This window comes from Camelus ferus, chromosome 5, assembly GCF_009834535.1.
Source record: "Camelus ferus isolate YT-003-E chromosome 5, BCGSAC_Cfer_1.0, whole genome shotgun sequence".
Lineage (NCBI taxonomy): Eukaryota > Metazoa > Chordata > Mammalia > Artiodactyla > Camelidae > Camelus > Camelus ferus.
Window position 1 is genome coordinate 17,669,000 of NC_045700.1, and position 22,957 is coordinate 17,691,956.

General features: G+C 32.9%; 1 protein-coding gene across 1 annotated transcript in view; it reads right to left on the bottom strand.

Annotated features, from left to right (window-relative positions):
• Positions 1 to 22,957, bottom strand: part of DARS1 (aspartyl-tRNA synthetase 1) — a 54,977-nt gene that overhangs the window by 1,574 nt on the left and 30,446 nt on the right. Inside the window, exons 5-15 of the mRNA XM_014551512.2 lie at positions 21,194 to 21,296; positions 16,190 to 16,270; positions 15,097 to 15,156; positions 13,462 to 13,573; positions 12,464 to 12,598; positions 10,279 to 10,426; positions 5,479 to 5,625; positions 4,127 to 4,169; positions 2,673 to 2,753; positions 1,347 to 1,458; positions 1,084 to 1,155 (exon numbers count right to left, since the gene is read on the bottom strand). Of these exons, the coding sequence (XP_014406998.1) occupies positions 1,084 to 1,155; positions 1,347 to 1,458; positions 2,673 to 2,753; positions 4,127 to 4,169; positions 5,479 to 5,625; positions 10,279 to 10,426; positions 12,464 to 12,598; positions 13,462 to 13,573; positions 15,097 to 15,156; positions 16,190 to 16,270; positions 21,194 to 21,296 (1,094 nt within the window). The remainder of the gene's footprint in view (positions 1 to 1,083; positions 1,156 to 1,346; positions 1,459 to 2,672; positions 2,754 to 4,126; positions 4,170 to 5,478; positions 5,626 to 10,278; positions 10,427 to 12,463; positions 12,599 to 13,461; positions 13,574 to 15,096; positions 15,157 to 16,189; positions 16,271 to 21,193; positions 21,297 to 22,957) is intronic.

Genomic DNA, 22,957 nt, shown 5'->3' on the forward strand with positions numbered 1-22,957 from the left:
TACTAATTAAAAAAATCACCATTATCTCATCTTTCTCCCAAATGTGAATTATCAAAAATAGATCGGTATTTTGATAATCATTCAAGTATACTTCACAAGCAAGATTGAAACTTACACTGTCAACTAGTCAAAAAAATTTGTAAACTATCATGCAAAATGCACATTACTCAATACTCTAAGAGAAAATAGTCATAAAGTTCCATTAAAACTTAAACTATGTATATATTCAATGTAGCATTGTTTGTAATAACAAAAGGCTGGTATCAGCCTACATGTCTACCAATAGGAAGCTGGTTAAACAGGATTATCAAGCATCCTCCTTTCAATGGAGTCTAAAAAAAGCTAAGTATAATAAGGAACAAGTTACAAAATACAGTAAGTGAAAAATGCAACGTACAGAGTGGTTTATATACTACAATTTGTATAAAAATATGTTAAAAAGTGGATGTAGTTTTGCATATGCAAAGATTATCTTTGCAAAGGTAAATAGAAAACTAGAAACAAGTTTCCTATACTCTTCTGTATGTTTTGAATTTGAAAAATTTCTATTACCTGTTCACCAAAAAACTGAAAGCAAAAAATAAACAAAGACTTCGACAAAACTATAAATTCAGAATTCTTTTCAAGAGTTTTTGATATGGACATCCAAGAGCTCAGTTAAATATTTACTCATTTTAAATCACAGAGTAGTATCTTACATATACTCTAGAAGTGGTCCTAAAAATCAATAAATGTTCTATTTCAACAAAAACAATTAGCAGCAATCTGAACTTACTCGAGGGAGAGCTTTAATTTGGGCTAATCTGAATGAACTCATGAATACAGAGAGAAAACAGAATATTCAAAGTCAAATTTTCATTTAGTCATAACTCACTTTAAAAAATGCTTACAATTCAAAAAAAGTTCTTACAATTCAAATTTGTATTACACTCAGCACTTACGGACTTATTTGTAAGCAATAACAATATATAAAATTTACTTTTTGGAGTCTAATACTGAAGAAATTAAGTCAGAACTGAAAGAACACTTTGCCAAGTGAAATCTGGGTTGGAAATATTAGTCGTAATATTAAAGGAATATTACCAATGCCTCCACCAGCATGAGGAGGGGCTCCAAAGCGGAAGGAATCAATGTATGCCTTAATTTTCTCCAAATCTACAAAACAAACGAATATAAAACAAACAAACAGAAAACAAAATTTATCATCTTATTTAGCTTAAAAAAATTACAAAAGCAATTACTGTACAACAAAGATTAAAACAAATGAATGTGTTTCTGAAAAGTCTTTATTTAAAATGTATTTTCAGAATATACATGACCCTCCTAAACATATTTAAGTTGTTTACCAATTCCATGATGTAAGGCCCTCTCTGTCAGCAGCTGAGGATCATGTATTCTTTGAGCTCCTGACAGTATTTCTTCTCCTCTCATGAACATATCATAAGAGTTGGACTGTTTCTGCAGGAAAAACAAATAAAAAAATACCACTCAAGTGGCTATCATCTTATTTCCATCACCCATATGTGGAAAAACACACTCTGTTGCATGAAGAGTAAATCCATTTTTCCTACAATTAATGATGCAACCCACTCCAATGAACATGATTTGTTTCTCTAAAACAGGAGTAAACTAGTGAGTGTTAAATCAACTTCTTCCTTGCCTCTACCAGATTTTATGCTCCCCTTCTCCCACACCTTCCAATAATAAATCAGAACACTGTATCTTCTTTTAAGAAGGTTCTTATTTCACTGAATCATCTGAAATGTTTTTAAGTGACTTTGGGGTCACTTTTGGAACTTCATATTATCAAGAAGTGTTAAGTCTTTTTAATTTTTAAAACGTCTTTATTTTAAGGGAAGTAAACTGGACATTAATTTACCACAGTTTATAACCTATTCCTTATCAGGTTTTAACTTACTTTCCTTGTCTTTCACTAAACAAGTGGTTCTCAAAGTGTGATTCCTGGATTGGTAGCCTCAGTATTATGTTGTTAGAAATACCAATGATTAAGCCCCACCCCAGAACAACTAATCAAAAAGTCTGGTGATGGGCCCCAAAAATCTGTGTTTTAAAAGCCCTCCAAGTGATTCTGGTGCCCACTGAAGTTTGGGAACCAGTGCAAAGGAAAAACAGCAAAAGCCCACAAGACATTATTTAGATTAACTACCAAGACAGAATGTGAATTCTTAGTTCAAGGTCAATGATAAAATGATTTGGTAAAGTCTTCAAACCTTTTAGTAACATTTATTATTTATATGGTGTTTCTTCCTCATTTATCTTTAAAAATGACACATGAAAATAATTTTTAATATAGGTTTTGGGGACTAATTTGCTAGAATATTCAAATTCCACAATATTATTTCGATCTGAATTGACAGAAACTAGTAGTGATAAATAACAATATGTCTATCATTGTATTATTTTATTTTGGCAGCAGGGGGGCAGTAGTTAGGTTTGTTTATTTTTGGAGGAAGTACTAGAAATTGAACCCAGGACCTTGTGCATGCTAAGCATGCACTCTACCACTTGAGCTATACCTTCCCCTCTAACAATATGTCTATCAAAACTGCAAGTTACTACTGAAAACCCTTACTCCCATTGTACAATTTGACACAGTGAAAATAAAGTTTTCCATCTTCCCCAAAATAGGTATTTAATATCAAATTACTTACAGGATTTCTTGGGTCAGGCATGGTATAGAAAGGTCTTACAGCCAATGGATATTTATCAAGAATATAAAAATCTGTATCATACTGTAAAAAGAATAAATATGATTAAAATAAATTTTTTAAAAGTTTACTGAGAGTAAAAAGAAGTCTAACATTTTGGTAATTAACTGTCTTTTTATATATAAGTTTTGTCCTTTGAAATTACTGTAATTAAGCTCTGTGTATAGTAACTATTCTGCTTCTTTCAAGTAACATCTGTATCCTACAGTATTTTGCCACGATGTTATAAATTCTTCTAATATACTTAATTTTTAGGAGCTATTGACTAGTCAATCATAGTTCAAATATGCATTTTTCTTTTTCTTTTTTTGGACATGTCATCTCTTTCCAATTTCTTTCCCATCAGAAATTATGCTGTGATAAACTTCTTTGATTTTCATTTTTCCCATTGCAATTCTAGTCCACTTAGTTTTTCGGATGCATTTTATAACTGTTTTTGTTAAATCATCCCAATCTCTTTGGGTTTTACAAAAACTACGTTAACTCTATAAATTATTTTGGGAGAAACGGACATCTTTTACTCTATTCATTTTCAAAAAACCTTGATTATTTCCCCAACAATTAAAATTTTCATTTAGATATCTAAAATAGATTTGATAGTTTCCTTCAAATGAAAACTACAATTGAAGTAAATAACATATACATGAAATTATGACACTTTTGTTAGAAAGAATATTTACTATCTAACCTATGTTTAATTAAAAAGAAACCATTCACATTTGAACTGTTTCGGTGTCAAACATTTTCCCTAAAACTGAGTGTAGACGGAATGTCAACAAAGGTGACAAATTGGAATTAGCCCCACTGAAACAGCATTTTAAAGGTATAAACTCACTAATGTGTAGTTTCACAAACATGTTAGTTCTCCAGTCAGTTGAACAGTTTCAAGTGCAACCAGCAGGAGGAGCTCAAGGACTATTTTCATTCAATTACACAATTCTCTTAATTTCCTTAAAGACCACATCAAGTTTAGCTTTCCTCCTCTTTGGAGTTTTAGAAAACAAGACAGGAAAGTATCTTTCCCGTAAGAGGCACAGAGGAAATTCATTCACCCTCTAGTCCCATCAGTCAGCAAGGGTACTCAGGGAAGACTATTTCTAAATAATTTCAAATCATCTTGAGGTCCCCTTCTAACTAATCTGACAGTTAGACCTAGATACTACTTTTAGAGATACCTCAGTACAACTTAATACAAAAATCAAATACTGAGCTAATTATACCATCTGGACAAAGTCTGAACAGTTTTTATTTTTCTAAGGATTTTTAAAAAGTACTGACCCCCCTGGTTATTCTGGAATATTACCATTCTAGGGAGATTAGCTTCTTCCAGCTGTTCTTTAGTACCAGGATATGTTTCAGATTTAGAAAAAGAAATTCAGCATGTACAAGAGTCCTACCTTTTCCTTTACCAAACGACCCAACAGTTTTTCATTTGGTGTACTGAAAAAGAAATAGGAAATCAGGTGTTTGAAGATCGAATGGCAACTTACGAGAGTTTTAAGTTAATAAGGCACCTCTTCTATTTGAAGTTCTCAAAGGATGAAAAATGTAGCCAAAATATACAGTTTCTATTCTGTTCCTTTTTAAAAAACCAAGTACCACTAAAACTACTTAAGGATGCACCTGGGACAGTTAGTAGGTGCTGCTCGATGATATTTAAATAAAAGCATAAACAGAATTTTGCAATTCATTGATTCAGAAATAACATGAAGTAGTTTCCTATAATTAGATATAATAGAAGTTCACTACACCAACACAGACTATACTTGTCAGTAAATGGTTCTACTTCAAAATGGTCTCTCCTTTTTGTTAGTCTTTATCACAGGTTATAAAACAAAAATCAGTATTTCCAAGTAAAACGTAACTGTTTATGTAGACCAATTATATTTCTATGGCCAGGAGGTTGCTACTTTAACTTCTATACTGTTTAAGAAAAAATTTCAAAATCTTAAGAAAATATTGCCTAACTTAAAAGTCATTATAGAATTTATGGTTTTCCTGAAAATATTTAGCAATGTACAGGATGCTTAAAACATATACATATATACATACACATATATGTACATATTTGTTAAATAAATAAAAATAAATGAAGACTTTTGAGTGAAATGTTTTAAAAAAAATCCTAAAAAATAACAATAATCATCCATCCCTTCCTTCCTACACTGATATGAACTGTAGTGTTGGCTTATTTATTTTAACTTAAGAATCCTTGAATAAAATATAAGTAGACAGTAATTTATAACCTTTGTTAAACCATATCATTTGTTTTAAAATTGAAAGTTGTTTGATCTGAATTGAGATAATATAATACAGTATATCAAATAAAGAATAGTAACTTTTATAACTTTCAGAGATCTTCAATGTCTTACATCCTAATCCTTTATGGGGGCAGATTTAAACTGCTGTCTATCTTTTCTAACACAACTGATTTAGAAAGAAAGATAACATATTAGATGATAAAAATCACAGGCAAAAGGCCCTATATTCTTTAAAGCATGACAAATGGGGGGGTACCTATGGACAAAAATAATGTTCATAAACAAAAATACTGAAGCTTAAGTAAACCACATTAAATATAACATTTTATTTCAGATCACACATTGAACAAAACATAACACTATATAACAACGTTAATAAAACTGAAGTTTATCAACAGGGTTAAAAGAATTATTCATTAATAAATATTTATTCTTTCATATTTTAAACCTAATTACTAAAGTTTTAAAAATCACAAAGACAAACAAACCTTAGATCTTCTTCATCTCCCATTTCGATTCCAGCTTCCCTAAGCATAGCCAATGCTTCACAATACTCTAGTCTTAGAGTTGGCTCCAAAAATTTGAAGGGCTCACATGGGAATTGTTTATTCACCGTCTGAATTTCAGTTTGAAACCTATTTGTACAATGATTATATGAGTTAATAAAAATGTATGAAATAAGTATTTTCACCACAGGAGGTCACTGTGGCAATACATAAACTAAAAAAAATTTTTTACCATTACTGGTGAAATAAAGAACATACAGCTTTTTTCTTCCATACACTGAAAACATTTTTTTAAAACAAAGAAACAACACTTTTAACATTTCACAGGAGTCACTAAATATGTAATGATGAGAAGAGGGCAACCTGAGCAGGTTCCAGGGTGGAAACATGCCCTTTCCAGCTGAACCCACTCATTGCCATGGGCCTCCCAAGCTGTCTAGGCAGCCTGTTCTCAAGCAGCCAGTTGACATGGACCCAAGAGCCTACTGTATGCACTATCTGTTCTATGGTTCCATTGATAATAATTTTGAATTCAGAGATAACTCAAAAGGAAATGCTTTCAGAGCAAAGCTCTTTTGTGTAAAATCAGCTTCAGTGTAGAAATTGCCTTGGAGACTTTCAATCTCTTCAGTAGTAGTAACAGCAGCTAAGAAAAAATATCCGGCAGTTATTGAACACCTATTTATGTCACATAAAATCATTCTCTGAATCACTGTATGTACCAGAAAAAAGTGTTATCAAGAAATTATTTAAGTTAAAAATTTATATTTAACACCTTTTCTCAATCTCTTGTTTGTCACCAAGGTGGCATTAAAGGATGAAAAACTTTCTTTATAATTCATATCAGCTAACACTGTTAGAAACATAAAATACCCACTGTATGAGATATTTAAAAAAGTGACTTTTTAAATTCTTTAACAACACCTGTTATCATCAAGGAAGACCAAACTAATGAATACTTGCTTGTCTTCCCCATTCCCATTATACTGTAAGTTTGTTTAGGAGAGTGCCTATTTCTTTCCCACTTTAATAATCACTATGGTATACTGTCTACCTTCTAAACAGTAGGCACAAGACAAATATTTACTAAAGTATGGATGAAACAATAGCTGAGATTTGCTTCAAAGTAACAAGGGGTGGGAGAAATGGGTAAAACAAAGTTGGTCATGGGTAGACAATGGTTGAAATCAGGTTATGGGTATATGGAGGTACATTAGGCTAGTCTACCTCTGTATGAGTTTTGAAATTTTCCATAATTAACAGCATTGAAAAAAGTATGTTTACATTTTATGAAAACAGTAGAAATTAAAACACTACCACTTCCTGACTAGTCTTAAAGATTTTAATGGAAGCAATAAAGTTTAGCCATTGATTTATTCAAGTCTTGATAAGAAGGGATAAAAAGACCCCAATAATTAATTTTTAAATTGCGCTGCTTTGTTTTGGATATTAACCCCCATTCATGTTAATCAATGGTAATACAAACACATGAATATCAAAATTTTAAAATACATGTGTATAATCTTCTGTAAGAGACATTTTAATGATAAACATGAGAGGGACAAGACGTAAGTCAGATAACTCAATTTACAACTGACATGGAAACTTAAAATTCCTAAATGACACAGAATATAGAAAGACTTTTATTTCCAAGCTTCTACCTTAAGTCTACCAATAAAGTCCAGTGATAACAGTGTCAGAATCTCTCATTTTTAAGTAGAGATTTGATTAATCCCAATGGCCCATTTTGTGCTTGGTCTGTTGTTACAAAAATCAAAGTGGGAATTCCATATTCCAACATTAAGAAGATAAGATATCAATACTTAAAACAACAAGTTTCATAAACTTCCTTGAATTATAAATGTAAAAAGAAAATGAGAAAAGCTCTGTACCTTCATTGTAGTTTCAAAGATATTTTGTTTTATAGGAAACATTAGTTGTTCCACAGACTATCTGAATAAAACTAAAATAAAATATGTTGAAATGTTTCAAAGAACAAAGGTTAAAAGAAAAAGGCTGGGAGGAGTGGTCAAGATGGTAGAGTAGGAAGAACCATAGGCAGTATATTCATTGATATTGGCCTTAGCAGTATTTTTTTGGATCTGTCTCCTCAGGCAAGAGAAACAAAAGCAAAAAAAAAAAAAACAAAAACCAAGAAAAAAAAACCCCAAATGAGACTACATCAAACTAGAAAGCTTTTGCACAGCGAAGGAAGCTATCAACAAAATGAAAAGGCTACCTACGGAATGAAAGATGTTTGCAAATGACATATCTGATATGGGCATGATATCCAAAATATACAAAGAACTCATACAATTAAACATCAAAACAAAAACAAAAACAAAAACCAACCTGATTAAATGGGCTGAGGATCTGAATAGACATTTTTCCAAAGAAGACATATAGATGGCCAACAGACACAGGCAAAGATGCTCAACATCACTAAGCATCAGGGAAATGCAAATCAAAACCACAATGATATATCACCTCATACCTGTCAGAATGGCTATTATCAAAAAGACAACAAATAACAAGTGTTGGCGAGGAAGTGGAGGAAAGGGAACCCTTGTGCACTGCTGGTATGAATATAAATTGATACAGCCACTATGTAAAATAGTAGTTTCCTCAAAAAATTAGAAATAGAACTATCATATGATCCAGCAGTTCCACTTCTGGATATTTTTCTGCAGAAACAAAAACACTACCTTGAAAAGATGTGTGCACTCCTATGTCATTCCAACATTATGATTACAATAGCCAAGATATGGAAGCAATCTAAGTGTCCTTGATAGATGCACAGATAAAGAAGATACATATTTATATACATACATACATACACACACAATGGACTTTTACTCAGCCACAAAAGGAATGAAATCTTGCCATTTGCAACAACATGGATGGATCTAGAGGGTATTATGCTAAATGAAATAAGTCAGAGAAAGACAAATACTGTATGATTTTATTTACACGCAGAATCTAAAAAAAAACAGAACAAATTAACAAACATAACAAAACAGACTCATATAGAAAGAGAACAAACTTGTAGTTACCAGAGTGGAGGGGTTTGGAGGATGAGTGAAATAGGTTAAGGGAGATTGAGAGGTATAAATTTCCAGTTACCAAAAAAAAAGTCATGAGGATGAAATGTACAGCATGGGGAAATACAGTCAATTATATTGTAGAAACTTTGTATGATGACAGATGATAACTAGACATGGCATGGCAATCATTTTGTAATGTACAGAAATATGGAATCACTATCTTGTGCAACAGAACTAACTTAGTCGTGCAGGTCAATTATACTTCCTTTAAAAAAATATGTAGACACTGTGAGGAAATGCATCAAAATGTTAATGATGGTTATTTCTGTGGGATTATGAGTGACTGTTAAGTTTTACTTAATGATTTTATTTCTAGTTGTCATGCAATAAACGCATATTGTTTGTAAAATAAGAAAGAAAATAAGTATCATGACGGGGGGAAAAGGCTGTCTACAAATAACTATTCATCAAAGGTATAATGCAATGCAGAGAGTCCCTGGAAATATTAATACTATGCTATAATATTTTTATAAGATCAATGATTAATTTCTGTGTTCTTGAAATTACTCAGACTTGCAATGGAGTAAATAAGTTTCATACTATTTTTGAACTCTTTAAGTATCAATGAAGCATATACAAAAACATCAATCAATAGTTAAATCAGTGGTCTTCAAATAAAAATTACAAATATGGTCCTTTGTCAGTTATCAAAGCACTAGATAAATCTGTTATATCCAACTTAATACTTGGAGTACTGTCACAAGTATGGACAAAGGGGAAATAAAGACTTGATCCTAGTTAACTTGCTTTCTATCTTCTTCCTATTTTTCTCCATTGTAAACATCATCACAAGTAAACAACTTCCAATGCTCTTTTAAGGGAGAAACTATTTGCTAGTTTAGAGGGTGTACCTAAATGAACATTTTCCATAATTCAATTTTCTGGAGTCCCAGAACATGTCTAATAAGTTTCTACAAATGGGTCAATTCACCAGGCCCAAATAAGCTGAAAGTCCCTTCAGGATAGTAGTTTCTAAGCTACTGAGCACTCAGTGTAAACATAAATTGATCTAAGAATTAACCATTCCTGACATAGGCTTAATTTACACAGATTCAGTAAAGATTAGAAACTGAAAGACTGAAGGGACTTTTTACCCGAGGTAAGTGATAATATTACCTTCACTTATAATGGCGAGGGAAACTGAGGCAGAGAGTTAAGTAACTTGCACAAGGCCCACACAGACATACAACAGACCTGTGATGTGATCTCAGGCTACCTGGGTCTAGCTGAATCCAAGCTATAAACCACTATCTCATACTTCTTCCCAAATAATAAACTGCTATAAAAGTAACAGAGGCTCTGTTTCTGAGACATTCAGGATGTCAGTACAGAGGAAAAAGCAAAATCTACTTAGGTTGTTCAAAACCTAGTAAACTTCCCCACCAAAATTAGGTTAATTAGCTGCAGCCCTAATTGACTTGGATCCAGATGCACTATTTTGAGTGTGGATATTTTCACTAATTAACTGATCATTTAACGTGTGTGTGTGTGTGTGTGTGTGTGTGTGTGTGTGTGTGTGTGTGTGTGTGTGTGTGTGTGTGTGTGTGTGTGTGTGTGTGTGTGTGTGTGTGTATTCAACAAAAACTTAGTTTACATGTTTTAAGAATTGCCTTATTTTGAAGAATACAAACTGATTTGAAACTATATCCATCTAAGGCTATCAAATATATACTTTTACCTTTCTTGAAGTCCTCTGAATATTTGTACTAAAGTGTCAGCAATTTCTTCCACAACTTCATGGTAATGGTAATTAAAAGCCATTTCAATGTCCAAACCAACAAATTCAGTTAGATGTCTGTGGGTATTAGAGTCCTCAGCTCTGAATACTGTAACATCAATAAAAGAAATAAATAGTCAATGGTGTTTCAAATTTTGGAGAAATTGGGATTTAAATATAAAATTCTGTTTGTTAGTACTCAAATAGTACTATTTTTCATTATCATTATAGGTTGGAAAAATCTTTGATAGGCCATCTGTTTCCGCATTCTCTTGGATGGCAAGTTCATTACAAATTCCAAGTCACATAAAAGCTGTAGCAAATGTAAATTATTAAGTGAGGCTCATGAAAATCCCAAAGGAGTGCAAGATCCTTGAAGTATCTTCTCAATAATTAAGATAGATTCAATATAGTGAGTTCTCAATTTTAGTAAAACTTGACTCAAGCTAAATGAAATCTCTACAAATGAAATAACATTATACATATTCCAGCCAATACCTTGGTCCAGCTTTTATTATCCTCACCCTCCTTTCCTCCTTTCCTGTCTTCCTGATGCTAGCTCTGCTCCATCTTTCACATCACTGCAAGATTAATATTCCTAGAACACATCCTTGGCTCAGTAACTTACAATGGTTCCCAAATGACTACCATAGTTAAGACATAAAATGACAAAAAGTCTAAAACCTTTATGCTTTCATAATTTAATCCTACTCTTTATATCCCATTTCCTAATACTAACTAGTTTATTTCCTATAACTTAATACCATTTTTATTTTCACCATGCTGTTTACTCATCTAGCTTCCTCTGACTAGAATGGTATCTTCGTTGTCTATATATCCTACTCTGTCCTTAGAGCCCATTTCAGTTTGAATTCTCTTTTATGGTGAGTCTAGCAAATTCCACCTTCCCTCTCTTTTTATACTATCTATAAGATATAATTAACACCAATTTGCTGATTGGATAGCACAATCTGATTATCTGCTGTGAAAATCTGTTGATTACTCCCTGTGACTGCTATATGTATGCATGTCTTGTTCTGTCTTGGGAGCATGGACAATGTTTATTCTCTTGTCACTCAAAGCATGGTCTGTCTGATCAGTATCATCAGCAGTACCTGGAAGTCTGTGAGAATCTCAAGCCTATTGGTCAGAATCTGCATTTTAACAAGATCCCCAAGCGATTCATGCGCACATTAACATTTGAGAAGTGCTTCTTCTTCTTCTATGTACATGGTACCTGAGGCAAGGCTGTATATGTAGCAGGTGTTCAACAAGTAACTGATTAATAAATTCAGAAAATTAATGATCTTGCCAGCTTCTAGCAGGTATTTAATTTTTATTAAGCTTTCAAAAAATGTACATATATAAAATAACTTGGTCAGTTTTAAAGAATGAAGTAAAGCTGGTTTTTGCTTATAATTAGCTTCATAAAAGAATCTGCAACATGATTGTGTGTCCGTGCTTGACTTGCAGCAAACAGATCTTAAAAATCATAATATAATCTATTACATATCAGACATTTGTAATAATTTTTAATGGACTTTAGCATATTATCAATACTAAGAACAATACAAACAGTAATAGTAAAACAGAACAGCTTTGGAATGAAGTTGGTAGCAAAATACACAGTGGCATATCTGTAAACTCACAACAGGTAAAGAGGCTATCAAGGACAACAAAATATATTATTTGGAAGATTGCAACTACTACTTGTTCTTTAGTGTTGTTGGAGAGCTGAAAGGACAGTCCAAATGGGAGCTAATTCTGTTCTAATTACACTTAAGTATAGTAAAATAACATATTCAGGTGTATTTCAGAGGGGGTGTATTTTCAAAGCATGCATTTTAAAAATGACATATTCGAAAGATAAAATTTTTCTTTAGCATTCTTCTATAGAAATATATAATGGTTATGATTGCATTTACATGAATGATGCTTAACTGTACAAAGAACTACTGAGCATACAATTAAAAAAAAAATGACTACCCAAGCAATTGTCATTTTTACCCCAAAGTCTAGTGTTTATGTAGTCAGCATATAAAAGGATTCAAGCTTTCAAAATGTCTGTATGTAAAATGTGTTTCTAAAACCATTACTACAGTACAATTTATGAATTTTGAGAAAATCATAACTGTCAAAACCTTACCTGGTCCAATACAGAAGACCTTCTCAAAATCAGCACAAATACACATTTGCTTATACAGCTGTGGAGACTGAGCCAGGTATGCATTATTTTTAAAATATGACACAGTAAATACATTGGCTCCTCCTTCACTGGCAGCTGAAATACAAACATTTAATATTATAAACAACTGCAAGCTTATCAATGTAAACTTCCAGTAAAAATAGTTTATACTTTTGATTCAAGTACTTTACTTAAAAAACTTGGAATATCAAGAATTGCAGAGAAACCATAATCTATATATGTCTTATACCTGATTCTAAATAGTTTACATTTAGGACAGACTTACTTCTTTGGTTAGACCTTCCAAGACCTTCCTTTTACTGCTTTGGATATGCATGCTCCTTTTCTGCATCAATTTCAAATCTATTAAAGCTACTTTGCAGGTGTGAAACTTTTCTTTAAAGGAAAAAAGAATATTCCTAATAATTTTCTAATTATCAATAATGTAATGTTCAACTTTTTATTGGTAACTGAAAACAATTCATAACATACTTTTTAGTGTTATTTAAGTAACTCTAAATAGGGTAAAATGATTAAAGATAAGTTTCTCATATAAGAATGAGAATTAATGAGATTTTCCCATCTGTAGTATTTAGTAATTTTACAATGCAGTTTACACAAAACAAATCGCAATACCAATTTAGAAGGAAAGTTATATAATGAAAGTAGTTTCTGGTGTACTTCATATGGACAAAAAATTTGTTTCACGTGTTACTGCCTCATTTTTGTAATCAATATCATATAATGATTCCTGAAATAAGAGGATTTAGTATTACTGATGTTAGTGACATATGACGGCTGCTACATAGTAGTCTTCAAAATAAACTGTCTCATGGCAACAAACCTTAAGAAACACTTGGGATTCTCAAATTAAAAGCAAAACAAAACAAAAACTTATTAAGCAACCTGGGGGAAAGCAAATTTATTTTTTAAAAATTAAGAAATACCTTAAAGCATACCTGAGATAATTTTAGGAGTCTGGATCTCCACAAAACCCTTGTTAATTAAAATTTCTCGGAAAAGATGGCAGATGCCAGACTGGAGACGGAAGACTGCCTGACTAGTTGATGTCTATAAGACAATAATAAAATTTAATTAAATACATTTGACACATTAACTGAGATAGAGTATTTTTTTAATCAGGTCACCTGCCTGGAAAGTTCATAGAGAAAACAATTCATTATATGAAAGAAAATTAGGTTACATGACACTCAGCATAAGGATATAGCTTGGAATTTTTCATATTATAGAAGGAGAATGACAATTTTGCTCTTTATTTTCAACCTCTCGAATTCTTGACTTTGCTGAGACTCTATGTAAGAACTGGTTTGGGGTTAAATTAGACAATAGTTTAGATATAATCTAAGGTGTGTAAAAAATTTCAAGTCACTAATACACAGAATGCTTCCCAAAATATAAAGTCAAAGTAGGGGTTAAAAAAGTGAATGCTTACAAGGGCCAGACAAATTAACATACATGGAATGAATGAATGGTACTTCCTGGTGGTGCAGGGCATAGCAGAGAACAGAATACCCTGTCTAGAGTGCTAGCTGATGTTGCCATGTGGGCCCAGTATTGATGAGTTCACCTCCTACTTTTTAAGAAAAGCCATCTAGATTTAAAGTGAAAAGCCTCCATTTTTCAATGATGGCAATAAATTTAAATTAAAAAAGAAATGATGTGAGCCAAAGAAAAATATTCTTCAGGGCCAAATTCTAGAGGCATAAGCAATAACTCATGTGAACAAATAGCAAATACAGTATGATGTCTAACTACTGTGGCCAAAATTATGAAAAACTTGAGGTTTCTAGGCAGTATCAAGAGGACTTTTGATTACTGCTAGCCTTTTCTATATACTCTAAATTACAGTGAAAAAGGTAAAAGCAGACAAAAAGCAAATAATCAGGGGAAACACGAGTGCACATCAAGGGCAAGACCCATACAACTGTAGAAAAGTGGGAAAGAACTCTTAAGGTGACAAAGCATTTAAACCTTAGGTAGATTATTTAAGTAAAGGAGGAAGATGTGGTCAAAACATTAAGAAAGAGAGATGACATTGGTTTTACTACAATGATGAAACCACTGAACTCTTTCACTTGCAACCAGACCAGAAAGGGAAACAGAAGACCTATGAGATTACTATATAAACCACCAGGGCCAACTACTTCTTTATTATTAATCCTGTGCTTGGGTCAAATTCAAAGGATTGAGGCATTAACTACTAATTTCCACCTGGTTGTTCTAAAATGTGCACATAACTTCTTTCACAATTTTGAGTGATATTAACAGTTGTTTTCACTTCCTGACTAACTTGTTTGAAACAGGTATCACCTGGAAGCAAGCCCATTTATTGGCTTCATGTTCTTTTGTCATTTTAAAATGAAGCAAGTCAGTATCCCGTGGTATTATTTGACTGTCCTTGCTGCCTACAATTCTTTATAGGGGAAGGGTCGGTCAGAAAGGTAAATTGTTTTTTGTATTATCATAATACCTATGGGCAAATGCCAATTAGTTCTATGAGCCTGAGAAAGACATGGTATCTCTGCCCACCTTGATTTCAGCACAATCATGTCACTTAAACAAATGAGGCATACCCTAAGATCAATGACTCTGTTGTCTAATCTTGTATCCTGGTTAACAGTAGCTCTTCCTTCCTAAAGAAAAAAAAAAGATGAAAAAACAGATTTTACTGCTTTGTTTAAAGAATACAAAAAACACTTTTAGAAGTCATGTTTATTTTTAAGTGAGACAACATGTGTTCATGTGTGTTAATGTTATGACCCCAGATCAAGGATCCGAGAAACAAGAAGCAGGGCCAGAGAGAAGTTATTGTTAAAAGAAAGAGAGAGATGGAAAGAAGAGAAATGAGAATGAATTGAGGTTAATGCTTTCTTTCCATCTCCCACCCCAAAAAGCCTGACTCATTACCGGGACATCAGAATAATTAACTACCCACACCTTCACTGATTCCTGGATTTTACATGCTAGTTGAAGACTAAAGGAACAGATAAAAGCTAACATAGAGTAGTGGTTCTCAAAGTATGTTCTGGGCATCATTGAAGGTCCCCAAGACACCTTCAGAGTCTGTTAAGTCGAGCCTATTTTCATAGTAACACTTTTTCACTCTCATTTTTTTCCTGACTTTATTGAGAATTTTTCCAAAGGCTTCATTATGTGTGCTATTACAACAGAATGAATGCAGAGGCAGATATGAAAATCTAACTGTTGTCTATTAAGCTAGACATTACCAAGATTTGTAGACATGTAATACAATGTCACTCTCGACACTAAATTACCTTTTGTTTTCAAAAATACTTTTCATAAAGTGTTACTGTTATTTTCATTATTTATATAGGAATAATATAGACACATAATATAGTTGTATTATAGTAAGTTAAAATAAATTAATAAATATTAAAAATTTTCTATTTCAACTTCTAATACAGTAAATATCAGTAGATACACCTACAAAAACAAAAGCTTGTGGAGTCAATTATTTTTAAGAGTGTATAGGAATCCTGACACCAAAAAGTTTAAGAACTATTAATGTAAGAGTATGTTCAAATAAAAATGAAGCTCAAATCAATTCATAGGTACCCTTCATATAAAAGTAGGACATCAAGTTTTCAATGTTCTGCAAACTAAACATATACAGGAAGCACACTATTTCCAAAATATAATTTTTACCTCTTCTCCTTCCACCTCAGGCCGAACAGCATCGTCCAGCTGCAAGGGCAGGCGGGGTTCAGCCAAACTGATCACATAAATCTGAAAGTGAGAGATTACCAAAAATATCAAGAAGCACACAAAACCTGTTATCTTTCGCTTCAAAAGAAAGCAAAACAATCTACAGTTGACTTAAACATGAAACAGTGTTTGCATACATCTTTAACTGAAACTACTTGCTAAAAATCAAACAAGATAGTATGTTTTTTCACCTAAAAAAATGAGGATAACAGTATTTCCTGCATACATCTCTAGGTTGTTGGGATCTGGCTTAAGGCTTCTCTTTGTCACGTGAAAGCTATTGTTAGGCAAATCACTTTACCTAGAAACTTCAATATTCTGTAAAATGAGGTCTGCAGTAAGAATCAAATGCAGTAATGAACATTAAACACTTTACTCATTAGAAGGGGACATTAAGAAATGAGTTATTCTAATTGTTAACAGAATTTGGCCACTTCTCTCACTAGGACCAAAGTCAGTCCAAATCTACTGTACCTCTCTTTCTTTTCCTCATTCTTTTTCCAAATGTCCCTTCATTGCCTTTTTTCATCAAGCATGCCATATCTCATTTCTTGCTGCTCTCCTGGCTGGGAACTGCTATAGAAGGTGTTCCTTTATGGTGTTAAAATTCCTCAATATTCTTTCACACTAATTGCACACACTTCATGCTAAAAAGCAGTTAGGTCACAAAGAATGAGCTAGTGGTTTTTAGCTATCCTTAAAAAAATGTGACCCTATGAAGTATTTCCAACTATGCCTGGAAAACCTGTGAAAGCACAAGAAAGAAATAGACCTTATTTAGTTAATTCAGGAAAAAAAATTTTATTCTTCCAGTTGATAAGTCACATTTAGCATTTAGCTCAGACATTTCCAAAAAAAGTATCAGAATGATACTCCATTCCACTTCATAGTAAAATAGAATTATTTGTCACAACCCCCCTATATCTAAGTTGTAGTGCTTCCCTTTAATCAATTAACAGAAACCTGATCTCCAACACAAAGTTGGAGAACTGGACAGCTACCTCTTTCATTTTTATAACTAGTAGAAACTCATCATCTCCTTCATTAGGCTGAGTGCTTTCATCCCCAGAACTTCACATACTGCTTGGCACAAAGTATATACTCAGTAGCTGCTGGATGAATAAATAAATGATAAGAGAGTCACTGTTTATAATAATAATCTACTTAGTATACAATACTTTATGCTTTGTGAGATACTTTATAATTATTTTTATTAGGGCAAAATTTGTAAGCTCTTTAGACTTTAACATTTATTAAGGTTATACTAAATACTAGATAATTAGAATATTTTAGAAATACATTTACTTGCTTTATTCACTAAAATCTTATTTATTAAATTATTGAAAAAGATAAGTAACTTGGAATATGGGGGTTGTTTCTCTTGGTCAGCATGCCCTTAGGTTAGTTTACCTTTACTAGGTTGCAGACTTCCTGTGGGGTTGGTTTGAAATAGGACTTAGACAGAGAACAAAAACCACGTGATCATCCCAATAGATGCAGAAAAAGCCTTCGATAAAATTCAACATTCATCCATGATACCCAAAGTGGGTATAGAGGGAACATATCTGAACATAATAAAAGCTGTTTATGACAAACCTACAGCCAACATAATATAACTCAATTGTGAAAAGTTGAAAGCCTTCCTGCTAAAATCTGGAACTAGACACGGATGCCCACTCTCACCACTTCTATTCAACATAGTACTGGAAGTCCTAGTCCTAGCAATTATACAAGAAAAAGAAATAAAAGGGATCCAAATAGAAAGAGAAGAGGTAAAACTGTCACTTTATGAAGATGACATGATACTATATATAGAAAACCCTAAAGACTCCACACAAAAAACTACTACTAGAGCTCATAAACAATTTCAGAAGGGTATGAGGATGCAAGATTAACATACAGAAATCATTGTATTTCTTTGCACTAACAATGAAATATCAGAAAAGGAAAGTTAAAAAAAATCCCTTTTAAAATCACGTCCAAAAAAATAAAATACTTAGGAATAAACCTGATCAAGGAGGTGACAGACTTATACACTGAGAACTATAAAACACTGGTAAAGGAAATTAAAGATAACTTAAAGAAATGGAAAGATAGCCCATGCTCCTGGAATGGAAGAATTAATGTTGTTAAAATGGTCATACTATCCAAAGCAATCTACAGACTTAATGCGATCCTATCAAATCACTCAGGACATTTTTCACAGAACTAGAACAGATTATCTTAAAATTTATATGGAATCATAAAAGACCCAGAATTACAAAAGCAAGACTGAGAAAAAAGAACAAAGCTGGAGGCATAACCCTGCCAGGCTTCAGACAATACTACAAAGCTACAGTAATCAAAACAGTGTGGTACTGGCACAAAAACAGACATATGGATCAATAGAACAGAATAGACAACCCAGAAATAAACCCACACACTTATGGTCAATTAATCTTTGACAAAGGAGGAAAGAATATACAATGGAGAAAAGACAATCTCTTTAGCAAGTGGAGTTGGGAAAGCTGGACAGCTGCATATAAATCAATAAAGTTAGAACATTCCCTCACATCATACACAAAAATACACTCAAAATGGCTTAAAGACTTAAACACAATACATGACCCTATAAACCTCCTAGAAGAGAACATAGGCAAAACATTCTCTGCCATAAATCACAGCCATGACTTCCTAGGTCAGTCTCCCAAGACAACAGAAATAAAAGCAAAAATAAACAAAAGGGACCCAACTAAACACATAAGCTTTTGTACAGCATAGGAAACCATAAATGAAATGAAAAGACAACCTATGGACCGTGAGAAAATACTTGCAAACAATGTGACTGACAAGGGCTTAATTTCCAGAATATACAAACAGCTTAGACAACTCAATATCAAAAAACCCCCAGACAGCCCAATCAGAAAATGGGCAGAAGACCCAAACAGACATTTCTCCAATGAAGACATATAGAGGCCAATAGGTACATGAAAAGATACTCAGAATTGCTAATCATCAGAGATATGCGAATCAAAGAATATAAAAATGAATATATGTATGTATATGTAGGACTAAACTATTATGCTGTACACCAGAAACTAACACAACATCATATAATGTTGTGACTGACCATACTTCAATTAAAACTGACCATAACTCAATTAAAAAAAAAACAAAAACAAACTACAATGAGGTATCAACTTATACTAGTCAGAATGGCCATCACTAGAGTCCACAAATGATATATGCTGGAGAGGGTGAGGATAAAAGGGAACCCTCCCTACACTGTTGGTGGGAATGTAATTTGGTGTAGCCACTATGGAAAACAGTATGGAGATTCCTTAAAAAACTAAAAATAGAGTAACCCTATGATCCAGCAATCCCAGCCCTGGGCATATATCTGGAGAAAACTCTAGTTTGAAAAGATACATGCAACGCAATGTTCACAGCAGCATTATTTACAATAGCCAAGACATGGAAGCAACCTAAATGCCCAGTGACAAATGAATGGATAAAGAAGATGTAGTATGTATACGTGTGTATATATATTTCACACAATGGAATACTACTCAGCCATAAAAAGGACTGAAATAATACCATCTGCAGTAACATGGATAGACCTAGAGGTTATCATACTAAATGAAGTAAGTCAGATAGAGAAAGACAAATATCATATGATACATATCACTTATATGTGGAATCTAAAAAAATCAAATGATACAAATGAATTTATTTACAAAACAGAAATAGACTCAGAAACAAAACAAACTTAGGGTTACCAAAGGAGAAAGAGAGGGAGGGATAAATTAGGAGTTTGGGATTAACATACATAAAAAAGATAACCAACAAGGGCCTACTGTCTGGCATAGGAAACTATATTCAATATATTGTAATAACCTATATTGAAAAAGAATCTGAAATGAATATATTTTTATACATATGTAACTGAATCACTCTGCTATACATCTGAAACTAACACACTGTAAATCAACTGTACTCAAAAAAAAAAGTTCCATGACAATCCATTTCAGTTAAATACATTACTCTCAAATTAGTATATACAGATGAGTCTTTTCTTTCTGTGTCTGTCCATCTGTCCATCTGCCTGACTATTCTATCTTACATATACTCATGTAACACACACACACACACACACACCCCAGAGGTGAGGGTGGGAAAAGACTACTCCTTAAGAGAAATTCAATAATGAATACTGTAGATACAAATGAGGCCTGGGTCTGAGACTGCAGATTCAAAATTGCAGAACTGCAGTTATTTCAACAGTACTAAATATATGTGCATTCACTTACAACAATTTAAAAGTCAATGATAATGAGCATTTCTAGTTTTTATGTATAAGAAAATACATGTGGAATAAATCTTATATGAAAAGAAGTTATTGCTGGAATATAAGCCCAATACAGTATTGTCTCTTTTGACTTCTTGATACTGTAAAATATCAGAAATATAATGATTACAAGGAAATATAATGATTAAGAATTAGTATAACTAGTCAGCCTTCAGAAGTACATTATCAGAGGAAAGTTCACAGCAAAATAGGTTCCTAATAGTGAATAAAGCTTTTTAGATGTGTTCTGTATTTTTCCGTATATCAACAAGCCTGGGCTAGCCAGCTGGATGAGAAGAAGCCAAGGGGAGATATGTCCCAGAAGTATCAGTGAGACCAGCTAATGAAATGTGGAGCAGACAGGCCATCCCAGATGGGCTGGCCCTAATTCCTTACTTGCACAGAAGTGTGACCAAATAAATGTTTGTTGTTTTAAGTAGCTAAGTATTGAGGTGGTTTGTTATACAACAAAAGCTAATTTATTCAGTAACCAATTTACAAATCTCAATATTTTATATTAACTCTAATTATTAAGACCATATAGACTTGACATGAATAGTTATAAGAACTACTCAAATCTATTTCTGTACACAATTTTGTATTTTGAAAAAAATTACCTTTTGAACATGTAACTCTACGTCTTGCTGCGTACAGCTTCCAATTTTCTGATTCACTTTTCTCACAACACCTTCCACATCTACGATGCTCTCTTTGTTGATGCTGTCAAAGGAAAAAATTCCCAATTTTATTCATCTCATTAGAGGTGTCAGAACTCATTTGCTGTTTCAACAGTAAAACTGAATATATTAAACTCTTCTTTAATGAAGTAAGCCACTTGAGATAAAGCCAGTCTGTTTAATCTACTTACAATAAGCTACTCTGTAGCACACCTTGTGAGATTTCTTGGAGAGACAGATGATTTTCTAGATCTCATAATTTAGTTACCATTACTTTAGACATAAGAGGCAACAGGACCAGCACTGAATTGTGAAAAAGTTTTTCAATTATTTATTAAAGAACATTTCCCCTTCCACAGTTGAGATTTACTAAGATCAGCATTTCCTATAAGGAGAAATATTGGCTTCAATAAATGCAATTACTGGTATGTAGTGGAATTAAATAATAGAAGAAGGTGAACTGAAAAGATTTCAAGGTAATAAGAGGACATTAAGGTGCGCTGCAATTCAATCCTCATCATCTATAGTTTATGAGTACACACTATCATTGAATTTGTGACAAACAGCCTATTGGATTGTGTAAATCCCATTTAAGAATGCCTATATGAAGTTTATTATAAATTAAGAGTAAAATAAATGCAATTTCTCAGCAGTTTAATTCTATAACAAACTTGAATTTTGAACATGACACTCAAATTGTGAAATATAAAATTTATGAAGTAGCTTATTAAACTGACCAATTGATTATTTTTTGATCTCTAGTATATAACCAAGGGAGAAAGAATGTAATCCAAAATGATGGTTCCCATATAAAATGTACCAGTTCTACTTCTGTGTATATTCTTGTGCTGACAGAATGTGTCAGAGTATATTTACGGAAAAGGGTAAGATTTAACTTTCAGATCCTGGAGAGTGATGTCAGCATGAGGGGGGCTCAACACTTAGGTGGTAACTGGAGTTACATAAGTGAGGTGAAAAGAGAAGGAAGAAAAATGCAAAAGTGACATCTAGGAGATAGTGGAGTTCCTGGGGCAGCTGGTGTAACAGAAAGGGCAACATGTATTAGGAAAATCTGTCCTGGACTCTCCGTCTGCTGTTGCAAGCCCCAGTTAGTTTTTCACTAAGCTCTCATGATTCAAATCCTACCCAGAATCCTGCAGAATGAATGACCAGAATCTAAACAAAACAAAACAACAAAAAGATGTAATTTTCCTAAGAAAAATTCTGTTCATTCTGATAAGGAACTGGTTCCTTAGCAGTTGTGGTGTTATCTGACAGGATTCCAGAAATCAAATAATACTTATTTTACCCAGGAAAACAATCCATTTCAATGAACATCTGGGTTGAAAAAGAATCAAAATGATGATAATAGGTAAAAAGTGGTGAGGTAAGAAAGAAAAATTTTCACTTCAGTTTGCTACAGTCTAGAATTCTAAAATGTCTGTTACCAACTACTTAAAAAAAAACAAACCTCAACAGTACACGTGTATCTTCCACTATCATAAATCTCCTGCACTAGACCTATCGCCTAATATCTAGCTAAAAATCTTGTGTACTGAAGAAACTCAGAATTTATTATGGTAAAAGAGATAGTTGGTGAACTAAGATAGGGCTCCTCTGAGACCTGAAGCGATCAAGAGGCTTCATTTCATTGTTAAAAGGGCTTTCTAATACTAGCAATCTAGGGCCACTGAATCTTTCTTG